The sequence below is a fragment of the Nipponia nippon genome, unplaced genomic scaffold (assembly GCF_047370975.1).
Source record: "Nipponia nippon isolate SJK-2023a ecotype South Korea unplaced genomic scaffold, ASM4737097v1 scaffold_6, whole genome shotgun sequence".
Classification (NCBI taxonomy): domain Eukaryota; kingdom Metazoa; phylum Chordata; class Aves; order Pelecaniformes; family Threskiornithidae; genus Nipponia; species Nipponia nippon.
This window is the reverse complement of record NW_028262380.1, coordinates 73,810,774-73,825,056: the sequence shown is the minus strand read 5'-3', so window position 1 is coordinate 73,825,056 and position 14,283 is coordinate 73,810,774. Positions and strand designations below refer to the sequence as shown.

General features: G+C 39.2%; 1 protein-coding gene across 3 annotated transcripts in view; it reads left to right on the top strand.

Annotated features, from left to right (window-relative positions):
* Positions 1-14,283, top strand: part of LOC148051570 (uncharacterized) — a 44,888-nt gene that overhangs the window by 26,049 nt on the left and 4,556 nt on the right. For all 3 annotated transcript variants that reach the window (XM_087737092.1, XM_087737093.1, XM_087737094.1), the window contains 7 exons: positions 363-446; positions 1,281-1,386; positions 1,753-2,069; positions 3,742-3,944; positions 10,072-10,600; positions 10,871-11,014; positions 13,816-13,905. In XM_087737092.1, coding sequence (XP_087593218.1) covers positions 10,952-11,014; positions 13,816-13,905 — 153 coding nt within the window. In that variant the 5' untranslated portion in view covers positions 363-446; positions 1,281-1,386; positions 1,753-2,069; ... (1 more) ...; positions 10,072-10,600; positions 10,871-10,951. The remainder of the gene's footprint in view (positions 1-362; positions 447-1,280; positions 1,387-1,752; positions 2,070-3,741; positions 3,945-10,071; positions 10,601-10,870; positions 11,015-13,815; positions 13,906-14,283) is intronic.

Genomic DNA, 14,283 nt, shown 5'->3' with positions numbered 1-14,283 from the left:
TTTGCAATAATTTTCCTTGGGAGATGTCACATTGGTCCAGTGGGAGCAGCTATTCCATTTGTGCTTGCCCAAATTGTTCGATGACTTTGGAACAAGAGGCTGAATTCTCCATAAATTTTCTCTCTTGCAAAGAAACAGCAGCCCTCACATGTTTTTCTTAGAAATAAGCAGTGGTAAGTAGCCTTAATATCTGACTGTGGGAGCGTTTCAGAGCTTCCACTATTCAGGAAAGCCAGATTTCATCAAGGAGAGCACCACTGAGCAGTGCATCAGAGACACCAGAGGTAGGCTGTGAGAATGATGAGGCTTTGATAGTGGGTTGAGAACAGGACCACTTCTGATACTTGCGTTAACTCTTTCAGCATTGACTTGGACATCTTTACATCATGGTGTGCAATGAAAAATAGATATTACTGTTTCCCTTGATCTTGTCTACTCTGTCTGAGGTATGTGGTTTTTAGAAGGTGTCCCCAGTGTCGTGGCATGATTGCATTTGGGCATGGTTTGGGCAAGGTGTGGAGGTTTTGCCATTTTCCACATTTTCTCAACATCTTTCAGTTGAGCATATGAATCCCAGGCCTCCTCTCAGTCTGGACAGTAATACCCAGTGCTGCAGAGAAGGATGAAAACACTAGTACTCGGCAGAGGGTTATGGAAGGTAATTGAGTGAAAGAAAGGATGGTCATATCCAAAATGCATACAAGCATTCAACCTTGAATGAAACTGCCTACAGTATTTGATTCACATTTTAGGCTATATTTCTTAGCTCTGCTTTAATTTTTCCTGCCAATGAACGCCTCCTCCCAGCAGCCCTAAATAATGCAAAAGGTATTGCTGCAAGATCAGCTGACATGGAGAAACATACCTTAATTTTACCTTATTATAAGGAGCAAAAGTTATTCCCAGTCCCTTGCAGTGCTCCTTTTTCATCATCCTCACCTCTCTCCTGCGAGAAATCAAAGCCTGTTGTCTTAATGCTCCACAGTGCTGAGCAGAGTTACATCAGAAGAGGGTTACTGATGAGAACACTGTAGCTGTTTTTAAGGTAAAATGCTTCTCCTTCCACAAAAGTAGCATCGAATTTATGTAATTTTAAGTACTCCCAGCAGTAATTCACTCAGCAAATATTTAGTTCCGTTTTCATTGTATATCCTCTTATTCACACATCTTAACTTTTCAACACTTCTTGACAGTCATTTGCTGTCCTGGCATCAAGTCTTTTCTTCCTCCTTTCATTTTAACATGGTTTAGGTACAATATGTTTTGCTGGTTTTTAACAGGTGAGCTGGAAAATCCGTGAAGGTGTCTTGAGCTTATGGGTTTCTACTGTTTATGTGGAATTGAGGGAAACTGAGGCGGAGACTGACTGAATGGCTTTGCATGGAGGTAGAATAAAATTCACTACAAATATTTTAGAACCGCATCTGGCAGAAGTGTTTTGTATACGTTTTTTTAAAGGATGTAAAGATCAACTGAATTTCTGTGGCCAAAACAGAATGCAGTTAAATATATAGATTTTGGTTGGTACATGCTAATTCTTTGGCTGAAGAGCCTGGAAGTGAGATACAATCCCTCTTAATAAGATATATTTTGCAGGATTGTCCATAGTAAACACCCCAAATTACACTTGAAAAAGGCCGCTATTTTGTAAATAATGACTTTGTTTAGTCTGAAAATAGATAAGTGATATATATGGGGCTTTAAAATAAGCTGGATACTCTAAACATATCTATATCATTCCTTTTTCAACAGATATATGACTTTATTTAGGTCATGTGTACTGTAGAGGATCTTTTGTGACCTCCCTTTGCTGGGTTGAACCTCACTAAAGGAGTACCTTTTTTGCGTGACTGCGGCTTGAGTGAAATAGCCTGGGTGTGTTATAAGGAGCTTATAGCAAAAACCCAAGCACTGGGGACTGAGGAATGGAAATCAAGGAAGTAGTAGAGATGAAGGTCAAATAGCACCATCTCAGAGTTAATTTGCCACTGCCTCGCACAAGAAGCGACCATGTACAATGGCCTGCTAAACGTCTGCATTGCTTTCACTCCAGAAGCATAAATGATTGTGTAAGTACAAGGCAGTCATGCTCTTTTTTCCTGGTATCCATCACTGTCCTCCACTAACTACTTGCTACCTCTCAGCCCGCATATGACTTGGAGAAGGAACTGCACCTTCCTCTCAAGCTTGCCTGGTGCGTGTCTGCAGTAAACCCCGTGATCATTCCCCCCGGCCCCTTGCAGGCATACCTCAGGGTATTCACCTGGGCCTGTGCTGCAAATTTTTTGTGCTCAAGAATACGTAACAATAAGCGTTACATCACACAAGAATGTAAACCACTAAGCCTTACATCACACAGTTGTACAAAGCTAAGCAAAAGCTAAAACAATTCAGATAGTAGACACCTGATCATTAGATAATTTCTGCAACAGCTAAATGAAACAAAACAAAGCTACAGGCAGGCAAAGAGAAGTCCAGACAAAGCCTGACAAATCCTGGGGCCGGTCCTGTTAGCTTCACACAGAGCTGGTGGCCACACCACGTTAACTGGCTGCAGGCTGTGCTGACGCTGGCTTGGCGTGGCAGCTCTTCACAACCCAGCTTCTCTAAATGCCCCGTCGACAGCACCTCACAGCCTTTAAGCACGGTACCAGCATTGGAGAAGACCTCGTGCTGACCTTTAATTTAATCTTAAAATAAAGTTGCTGATAGATTGCTGACTTTGCCACGTATTCATACGCTTCTATTTAGAATGTGTTTAATGCTGTATTTCACAGGCACTGATCTTCAAGTACGAAATACACTGTATAAAAATCCAAGCTGATATCCATGTAGAAAATTTATACACAGTGAGTATTAGTCAGCCGCTTTCCATCTACCTAGAGGCATGAATGCCAAGAATACTTCAGACTATGGGATTTATTGATCCTAATGTAGCTGCCATATCCAGTTAAGAAAGTCTGAAAGGAGTAAATAGGTATCTGCAGACTGATTCCCCTTTAAGGTTTTCCCAGTAGCATACACTGGTAACGGTTACATAATAATTACTTCCCAAATAAACAGCTGATTAAGACTGACATTCTTCACTCATGGTGAATATTACTGAACTCTTCAAGTGACATCACTGAAGCTAATGCAGACACTATGCAGTATGATAAAATTGTGAAGAATAGGGTTGCGTGCATATTTACTTAAGTAACCGATCTATTGAAAGATAAATGTTTATTTTGGAAAATAAAGTGCCTAGATAAGCATTAGGCTCTTGAAATGCACTAAAGAAAGCGAAATGCACCGACTAAAGCGAAATGCACCAGAGTGCTGTTTATGATCTCTTCCTTCTAACAGGAAATTCAGTAGCAACAGGTGACAGAGGCATTTGAAGTTCTTGCTAATAAGCATTATATCCTGCCCTGAAATATATCTTTATAGCTACTTAGAACTGTAAGTCTCTGTTAAAAGTACTCCTAGAGTGAACTCCAGTATGATACTGTCTTAAATCTAACGAAGTTTTCTGTGACCTCTCCACCTCCAAAAAGCAAGAAGCACACAAAGGCTAATTTGTATTACAGTGCCTGATACATAACTTATAAGCTTGCCAAGGGCCAACAGTATAATTTACTTATGATAATCAGGAAATTATTTGAGAAGGTATACATTTTATTATTTATTGATAGCTAGCAGCACTTTTAAACAAATAACACAGCTTACATTGTAATTGTATGTTTGCGTTTCTCTTCACAGAAAAAGTCTGCAGATGTTTTAAGTTTTCAGCTTGCCAGAGGACGAACCAAATCTGGCAGCCGAGGTAATGCAATGACCGTGTCTCTACAAACTCCTTCTACCAACAGCATCTCATGGGTTACCATCCTTACTCCCTGCCTTTCCAATCTAACTACTTCACAGTTTGAGCAGCAGTGCCTGTTAACAGCTTGACCCGTCTGAAGGTACGTGTGTGCTTCAGCAGAAATGTTGTGCCAGACAATAAATCACCTGTTGCACTGCTTTCATAGTTTAATGAACAGGTCTCACGCAGTAAATGACAATGTCATTTTTGCATAGGTTCTGCAAGGGGTTATTCACAGATCTGTTCTGGATCTTTCTCTGGACTCATTAAAAGCAGGGCTGAATGTTTTTCTCTCTGGTGAAAAAGAAAAAAAGGTGGCATTATGAAAAAGAAGGGAGATATAACAAAGAAAAAGATATACAGGATTTTTTACTGAACGTGTTAAATTAAATATTGATTACCCATAACGTGCCACGGTAGCTTCACAAGAAAGGAAATTCAGTTGTATGTATGAAACTCCATGGCAGCACAAAACTTCCTCTAATGTAATAGTGATCTTCACCTGATTGTAGTATTCCTGAAGTGGCAGTATTACTTAAAACCTGAACAGACAAAACTCTTGAGGTAACTTCAGAGGGAATTTCATGTAATAGAACTTCTCTCTATTTTTTATGATTCTCTGGTACCTTTGAAATGTTATTATTGCATTTTACTGGAAAGCAAAATTCATGTCAAAATGTTAATTTCATTGTAAAATCAAGACAGTAAGAATTGGGAAGTGCTATCTGCATAATCATATGATCACACACATTTCTATTTTTTGGGGGGGAATACCTGTTTGATTCAACTAGTCATACCAGTTCAAGGTTCAGAAGCTGTGTTAGTCCAAGTGAGCCAAGTTTCGAATGGAGGGACAGTGGAACTGGTTACTTGGAAGGAGAAATATGCACATAGACGGAGTGCACTGGAGAGGTACACGAGAGGCCGTCACAGTTCAGACTGCAGGACAGTTTCCCCACGGGAAACCCCATGTCTGGGCCATGCTCTGTACTGATGAGATGGTACTGAGATGCGAAATTGCAGGATTTGGCTTTATGAAAGCAGAAGAGTTGTTCCTGTCTTTCAGAGGGTACCCCAGAGATGGATGCACAAAACTGCAGTACTGTGGTGCATCCAGAAGATCCAGCTGTAGTTTCTATTGCTTTAACGATGATGACATAAGAGGTAGATGGTGGAAGGTGCTGTTGCGTCACCTCTGATGGTAGTATGAAACTACCGCTGAAGTTATTTGTAGTTATATGCCTGTGGACAGCACAAATTACAGGAGAGAAAGAGATTTTAAAAAGGTTATATCTCCTCAAAAGCTGAGTGTAACTCTGTGTGCTGAAGTTAGGTGGGTCCTGCAGCCAAAGTGAGCTCCTTGAGCCACAAACCACCCACAGCTAACAGGACTTGTTGAAGAAAAAGTCATGGAAGATTTCTTAACTGCAGAGTCCTACTGGTTGTCCTACTAGTTAATCATACTCCCAGTCACTGCAAGCCCCACCAAGCTCTCCCTGACCTTACCAAGGGCTTTATTTATATAAAACCAACGTGCAGGACTGAACACGCATTCCACTGGAAGCTGCCTGCTGAGCCCTCCTGGCAAGGTCCCTGCGGACCTGTTGCAAGCGTCAAGGAAGACACAGGCATTCAACGGCATAATTCAGCAGCAGGCGTAAGTTGACTCAAAGTTACATTCACTTGCCTGAATTAAGTGATCCTATGAAGTGTCCTGCACCAGGAAACACTCCTAGTCCCAGCAGCTCCTAAGTGTAACGTAGGAGTGTAACCCCATGCCCTGCCTGCACTGGCATAACCCAGCGGGGCGGCCCATTTTGCCTTCCTGCCAGCAGCATCGCCTTGGGAAAGAAATAATTAAATAGGTGAAGTTGCCGGACCAAACGAACGTCAAAGCCCTTTCACAGAACACTCGGTAATGAGACCTAAACCACAGCACGTGCCCCCTGCCAAGCCCCTGCCCCAGCTGCAAGCTCACGCCGCCAGGCGAATACTTGAGGTGCGCAGCACGCGCGGCTTCAAATGAGCTCCGTTGCAGAAAGAGCCAAGCAGCTCTGGTTTGCAAAGGCAGCGATCTGTCCAAGGTGAGAACACTTCCTAGCAAGCGCACACATTGCCTAGGGCCTCTCAGCTTGTGTGTATTACACTGGGTACCCATTTTATGCCGTTAAAAATTAATGTTCAGGTGAAACTAATAATTTTACAGCTGGTAATAGAAATATGGACAGAAGTACTATAAATATTATTTTCACATGGCATGTAATTTTGGCTTTGCTGCTTCTTTCTTTCCTTTCAGTTCTCTTCCATAAAACTGTCATAATAATAGTAATAATAAATAAAATAAAGAAACATTAGTAAAATAGTAAAATAAAATAATTTGAAAACAAATAAACCAAACCAAACCAAAACCTTTTTAGTGACTGAAATACTCTCAGACACGGCAAAATATGCAAATTTAATTTGCTTCATAGAAGGGGATGTTACTAGATGAGTGCTTCAATAGCTGACCCACAGTGTATCTCGACTAAATAGCTGTTTGAAGATATGAGTAGCTAGATGGAAGCAGTTGTCCTCAAGATGGCCTAAATACCTCATACTGTGTTCATTAAGGACATCACTCAGAGTACTGTGTTAGGATTCATGGGGTTTTCTGCCCAATTTGATCATCTTTAGAAGCTCACAAGATCACAGGCCAGATTCATCAAAGCAAGGGATAAAAGAGGTACAGCTTGGATGTGGAGCTATTTTATATTAAACAATATTTTAATAAATTTAGTTTTCATTTCATTAATAGTTTTGTATTTCGTAGTGGATGGGTGGATGACTGCTAAAGCGAGTAAGATATGAAAAGCTATGTACTTGTTTATATAAAATTTTCAGTTTTATACTGGAACTTTTGTGCGATTATCTGGTAGAAAATGCTGTTAATTTGTGACTGTCTTAATATAATAATAATAGGGCCTCTTAATACCAAGTTTTTTCTATACATGATGTAATTTGCATGAGGTGATAGACTGCTGTTTGGACAAGATTACTCTAATTAGAGCTGGTTTTAGGATTCTGTCATCTCAGTTTATGAGGACCTATGATTGTTTAGGCTGAAGGAACTAAAAATGTGGAGGAAAATCATGACTGTCAAAGTTTTAATGGGGATATGGTACAAATAATGAGATTTGGAGTTAGAGCATACTGGAAAATGTCAGGACCCAATAAAACCTGGGAGTGTCTGCACTGAAAAACAATCACTTCTCTTTTGGAACCCATTATCTGGGTGACATCTAGAGTTTATTATAAAAGATGATTTACTCGCATGAGAGACAGCTTTTCTGTGAAAGTAAATTATAGCAGTTGAAAATTTTTTATTCAGCACTGATAGGCTATTTTTATATATGGAATCACTACAGCAGTATCCTTTGGGATTTGGAGCTCAGGTGTGTCCTTCTCCAGAGACTGATTTGCCAGCTAAGCTATTTTTCTCTGTACTTGTTCTTCCTTGGACTACAGCATGTTTTGGGATCCCCTAACAACAGTACATTATTAGAAATATTGACTTGGACAACACAGTCCATGAAGGAGATTGGGGGCATAACAACTGATATATGCTTTATATTTAGGAAACGGGCTGATTTTTCCCAAGATGAATAGAAATTCCAAACACTGAAAATTTTACACAGAAAGATTTCTTATCCTCCCCCTCCAAAAGTAATGTTTTGTTGAAAACTTATCAGAAAAAAGATAATTTTATGAAATTTTTTTTTGGCAACCCTAGAAATAACATGAGGACTGATTCTTCTAAACTTGAGATGGAGAATCAAGTCAGAGTATTCCTGTTACAGGCACAACAGATTAAAAAATAAAGAATAATAAGGAAGTAATTTAAAATTTCCTTCAAACTGCTTCTTACTACTGTATAATTAGACATGTATTTACTAATGGCTGACTATTCCCAAGTTTACTGGTGCTTAAATTAGTCCGATATGTCAGTAATGTTGATGCCACATTAAAATCCCCCCTGAATGCTCAATTAACAGACATCTAAACTAGAAACTTTTCAGGCAAGCGCAACAAGTATCAAGAAGAAGCAATTAATTGCAAGTGCTTTCAGACAAATCGTTACCATTGAAGGTATTTGTCTATCAGTTGACATGACCTGTGAGACAAACGCTCACCCACATGCATCGCTACTTCTGAACACACGTAAATTATTCTATTACAACTACCAGTTAAGTACATTTGTGCACAGAGACGTCTCTCAGAATAAATGTCTTTTAGCATTTTAAAGAGGAAATGGCAGGTTTCCTGTCCATCGGAGTAAAACATTCCTGATTGCTTATTTAATTGAAATAGAGCATTACTGTGGAAGAAAGGCGGGAGAGAAAGATACAACTTTGCTTAAGACATCTCAATACTATCTAAGTCCACTTCTTTCCAGAAGCAAGGCTTAATCCACAAAGAGAACTAGGCATTTAAATGGCATTAGCACCTTCATTCGACACTTACACGTTCATAAGAACATATGAAAGGCCAAACTGGGATACACCAAAGAGCCATTTACTCTGGTAGCCTTTCTCTGACAGAGATCATGGGTGGATGCCTATGGAAGAGTATGTGAAACAATACATTTAAGTACCCAGGAACAAGCCATGGGGGGGGCGGGGAGACAAGAAAGAAAACACGCAATAAATGTCATCATCTCCTTTGTCTTTTGATAAACTAAAAGCAAGTGGAGGTTTTTATTCTCTGGCAAACACAATGGTGATGGTAAACATCCTTTTTTCAACCTGCCCACACAACTGATGGTTTGAAATCAAAACCTTATTGTGGGGATACTAATTTAAAGCTTAGAAAGAGTGAAGTCATTAAAAATACCAAATTTATAATAAATGCGTTTATAGCATAATGTCTTTAATAGAAGGTCAGTTTCACCAATCAAGCTATTTTCCTGAGAGTCCTTAGCTGACACTGTTGGTACTGAGTAAGTCTAGAAACAATATGTAATGTCATAAAACCTGTTTTTCGTGCCTATCCTAGGCATTTTCTTGCTTTTGTGTCTCTGAATTTTACCTTGAACATTAGTTTAACAAAAAGGTTTTTTGCTTAATATACGTATACAAGGCACACAGTTCACTGCACTCTTAAAGTTCATCAGTTTACTGCCAAATAAACTTTATTTTAATATTCAGCTTACTGCACTTAGTATCTAGCTTTTGAATTAAGCACCGGTTTTATGGCTGCAACCTTTTAAAGGGGTAAATGTGCACTCCTATTCCCTTCCTCACAATTTCTGTCATTTTTCTTTCTTGCATTAAGCAGAATTGCCTTCTATAAAGAGTTTTGCTAGCATAACTTCCTTAGTGTCTGCAGTATTGCATAGCATGATAAGGCCTCATTTACATACATGAAGTAAATTTGCCTTCTTTATTTGCTTTCGAAACCAGTGGGAGCTATGTCCATATACCTGATGACATTATTTAGTTATTAGACATTAAAGCAAAGAGTTGTGGGAAAAGCAACAAACACACTAGGAAATTATGAGGCTTCTCAGAGAATTCACAGCAGCCATTTTCAGCAATTGAGAGATATTGGAGAGATTATTCTTCAGAGACCATGGACAATTTACAGCTGGAGAATAAAAGGAATAGGTGAAAACTATTCTGTTCATCTCAGCCTCTGCCTAAGCAGGAATTCCCATGTTTTCTTCGAATACCTATGCAGTTCATCCGTACCCTTTTGCTGTTCACGCCGAAGCCCAGCAGAAGGCGGCAGTTTAACAGCAGTACTAACCAGCAAGAGCTCAGAGCAAATATTTGCTGGCTATGAGCTCGTCACAATACAGCGCACAAAGGGATCGTGGAGTTTTGGTAAATGTATTTACCAAATATGTTTTGTATTTACCAAATACATTGACAGCATGATAGAATATAAACTTTTTTTCTGGAGGAAACAAAGACTCAGTCTCATAGGCTACAAATATGCCAAATATGTACAAATCCACTGACCCTTTTAATGGTCAATTAATTAGCATGTTTAATAACTTTATTCCTATTCTTATTATGGAATCTCATTAATGAATTTTCTAATTGTCCGTTATTAATATGAATTCTACATAACAACTTATTCCTGCTCACACAGTTTGAATTGTTTTGTGCTTTCTTTTGTGCTGCTCTCTTACTTAAATTATTGACAGATGCTTTCTGACCGACCTTCCTTCTGGTCTTCCTCCACAGCCTGAAGCCTGTAGGTTACTGAGCCGTACTTAGTAGCTCTGGAAACTGCAATTGCTTTCGCTTATGTCATGATGCTGCTTAAACTGCAAGAGGCTGCTTTTATTGCCTGATGGGTCAAGTATTTAGATCATCACGGTTATGAAACCACATGGTATAATGACTCAACAACTAGCTTATGTTTGCTCCGACTGGACTGTAATATGTGGAATGCCAAAGTACGTTGTCGTCCTCATGAGCCTATTTATTTTGCTTCATAAAATATTGAAGAGCACAAAGGATTCTGCCAAAAGCAACTCTTCTCTTCTCCTAAGGAGTCCTCCTTGGATTTCTTATAAAGACTGTGGACAGATTTTGATTGAACTCAGTGGGTCAGGCCTCAATAAACAGGAATGCAGTAGAGGAATGAACACTTATTTTTCCTCAGGGCATCTTGAAAGAGGTATTTTTCAAGAACAAAAGACACAAGTTAAACACACAGTACTTAGTGCCTTGATTATCAAAGGCTTGTGATCGGAGGAAATATGATTAGGTAAGCATGAATTGAGGAAACCACCTGAGAAAAAACCCACAGTAAAAAAGATCTATTGAAACAACACTTTATGGACATTTGCTGTGTGCACTTATGGCACTATATCAATAAAATAACAACCTAGAAGGAGCTGTCTCCTATTTGCAAGAAATATAGAAACAGTGTTCTAAAGAGACTTGTGTGTATAATAAAAGATAATGTGTGATGGCACACAATATATTGAACAGAAAGGCTGAAAATAAATCCTGATACCCTTATTTTACTTTTCAGCATTCGTCTGCACATTTCTGAATATTATTAAAATGTGGTATCAAATTGTATTTATTTCTCCACAAGCCAGCTGGACTAGTAATGAAATTCACGTCCGCTTCTTTTCCCAACTGTTCCTACAACCAGCGTGAGAGGGAGATGCAGGTATGTCTGATTTACTTTGCACTGAAGTACACAGGGCTTCAGCGCTCTGACTGAGCCTCCTGGGTCTCTGGAAGGACATACACCGTAACAACAGAAAAGCCCAGCAGATGTCCAGGAGTAGAGTTTCTTTTCTTCTGCCTGATGTGGCCTACCAGTCAAGGCACTGCTGATAAGGCTGGGACTCTTCTTTACATCTCTGTTTTCAGGACAGGATTTGCGAATGAGGTTCTGCATGCAGCTACGTTTCTCTCTTGATTTTATTATCTCGAGGTTAAAACTCACATCTGTTGTTTCCATGTTGGGTAGGAACTACTGAAAGCTCCTAGTCTGTGTCATACATCAAGAGGGACAGGCTTCCACTCCAGGGAAATCTGGAAGGCAGAATCATCTACTGCATCCTGGGGGCCCTTCTAAGTTCTCAGTGAAATTGGTATTTTTACATTATATGCACTGTCAGGATCTCCAAGAGACTGATTATTTTCTAAAGTGTGACGTCTTTTTATCTTCTAAATATTTGTTTGAATATGCCAGTTGTGTGATATAGAATAACATTGGCTTTACTGAAGCAAATGTAGAATTATAAAAGCATTAATGAGCCAGGACTCTACTTTGACATGTTAAAAAGCTTCCAGGCATCTACCTGGTACTTTTCAAGGGATGTTTTTCTGACACCCCCCCGCCCCGCCATGTGGCAGCTGACCTAAAAAACTAAAAGCAAGGTTATGAAGAGGTAACTGTGATTTCAAAAAAATGCATCCTGCAGATCAGGGACAGCCGGTACCCACAGCCATCTGTCCTATCCAGTGAGAAATTCTGCCTTCCTTTGACTTGAGTTTGCAGAGTCTACTGCTTCTGACATTGGGAATTCACTGCCTCACCTGCAAAAATCATCTTCTGGTGTGGGTTTCTCCCATGCTGGACATAGGAGGCCAAGTTGCATACCAAATTCAGAAGGGAAAAAAACCCCTTAAAATGGAAAGCATCCTGCTGCTGGATTAATGTGCTGTCAAGAACTGTATGTGTCATCGCATCAGAAACGGAGAAAACAGAAACACAGTTTTAAAAAAACAGCCTGTGGTATTTCCCTTTTTCTGACTGTACTGCAAGCTTTTCAGTCATGGAGAGCTGATCAGTCTCTTTTTCATATTTCCATTTTTGCTGGAAGATCAGCATGTGTGAACCTTCTTCCAGCACAGGAAACCTAAAATGGGCTTCCAGCAAAGCACGATATTGTTCTTGCTTGGCCGTGCAGGGAGTCACTGATGGAAAAAAGTAAGCTGCCCGGCCCTGCGAGGTGTCACCACGATTTGTTACAACAGATTGTTCTGTCAACAAACTAAAAGTCATGATACAGCTATAGAAAAACTCTACCAGTTCTGGAGGCATAAATCAAGTGCCCAGATATGTAGATACAATGATAACTCTAATTTTGAAGTCTGGGCTATTCTGTGTCTCCATGCCCTTGAATTTAAGGGGAATGGCACAACAAAGAGAGAAGTACATTCCTCATGTGAGGCATCCAGCTGTTGATACAAAGGAGTCAAGAGCCCCTTCTCAAAAGGGGACCAAGGGTGGAAGAATCCCACAGTGCTGGACGATGGCTGGTTGAATACCATGTGGCCAGTCTCCAAAAACCTAAAAATATGCTAGCCCAACCTATATGTGCTTCTGGAAACAGTATGCTGAGCTGGTTGACCTGCTATTTCCCACCACTACCTTCTACAAATAAGATTATGTTCAGCCCAGTTGTAAAAGCCTCAGCTTTCAGCCTTTTTTTTTTTTTTAAACCTGATTTGAAAATGTGGTTAATATTTTCTTTTAAAGGACAGAGGCTATCTTTTTTCACACTTAACCTCACAGAAGACCCTTTTTTTTTTTTCCAATCAAACAATAATAATTAATAACACATCTCTTCAGGCGGAAAAGATGCATGGAAAAGCTTTCTGACAAACATTTAGAAGGTTATTAGCATGGTAAAACAGGGGAATATGACTGAAATATTTTCAGCCCTTACATCATTAGTGCTATTGAATACATCCTGCTATTGTATCTGCCTTTGTATTTCTTCATATCCACTGACTTATAACAATTCTTTACTCATATAAATATGTATGTATAATATATGTATATTTTGCACATACTACATTTTAAATATTACAAGCTCTTCCATGAGTTAATATACCTCACTGCATACCAAAGTAACTCTCTTTTTATCATACTTTTTCACAAGTGCACAATTGTAAAGGTGAAGTAGGTGGAAATATTAATGTTAAAAAACCTCTCAAGAAATCTTTATCTGTTTTTACCACTGACAAAGCAAGGGATTTAAGCTTCACCCTAAACTGACACAAAACCACCATTATTTACAACATTAAAGAGAAGTAGCAGAGAAACCTCTGTAATGCCTTTCAATGATATGGTGTATAGTTTAACAACAGAATAATAATCTGGAACTGGGAAGTTTATTAGTAGACATAAAACTGTTCATTCCCTACTAAGGCTGCTGTTAATGTATGTAAAGCATAACAAAAAGAGCCCTCCTGAAAAAATAAAAATAGAGTCTTCAGCAAGCACTGAGAAATTACTTATAGCTACCTCTATCAGCAAATGTTGCCACTTCAAAATGAATTGTTCTTCTACCTCTAGTAAATAATTATTGAATTTTGCGCTCGCAAAATTTATTTTGTCTTTCAGTCTCTGCCTGGAAAGGTTTTTTCTCTTTCTTAATGATGAAACTTTACATGCTTTTAAATAATAGAAGTGAGAAAGTATCAAGCCTATGCTTATCTTTTCTAATGCAGAGCTGCAGTGCTATACTTACCAGCGGTGCCACTGAAATCAACAGAAAATTTGTGGAACAAGGAGATCAAGATCGATCCCTACCAGAGAAGGTAAGAAAACTAGTCCTAGCAAAGGAATTTTTGGCAGAGCAGGAATACCCATTTGACTGCATGTTTTTCAGTTGTCTTTATTTTGTCCTAATATATTTTTCTTTATCATCATCCACTTAACCTCCAGAGTGCTGTCTTCTGATTCTGCTGTCACTTTTGACCTCACCTTACCCAGTTGAAGTATTTTTTTACTTTCCATTACTAAAGATGTTGGTTCAGAACATTCATCATATCCTCAAATCCCAAGTACCCACTGAAATCCCACAATAAAAGCTATGGATGTACTTAACTACCACTTGTATCAGGAATCAGAACTGAATCAGAGCCAGATGCAGGGGCTAAACAGTCAGGTTTCAGTCTTTCTAATGTGTAAAGCAG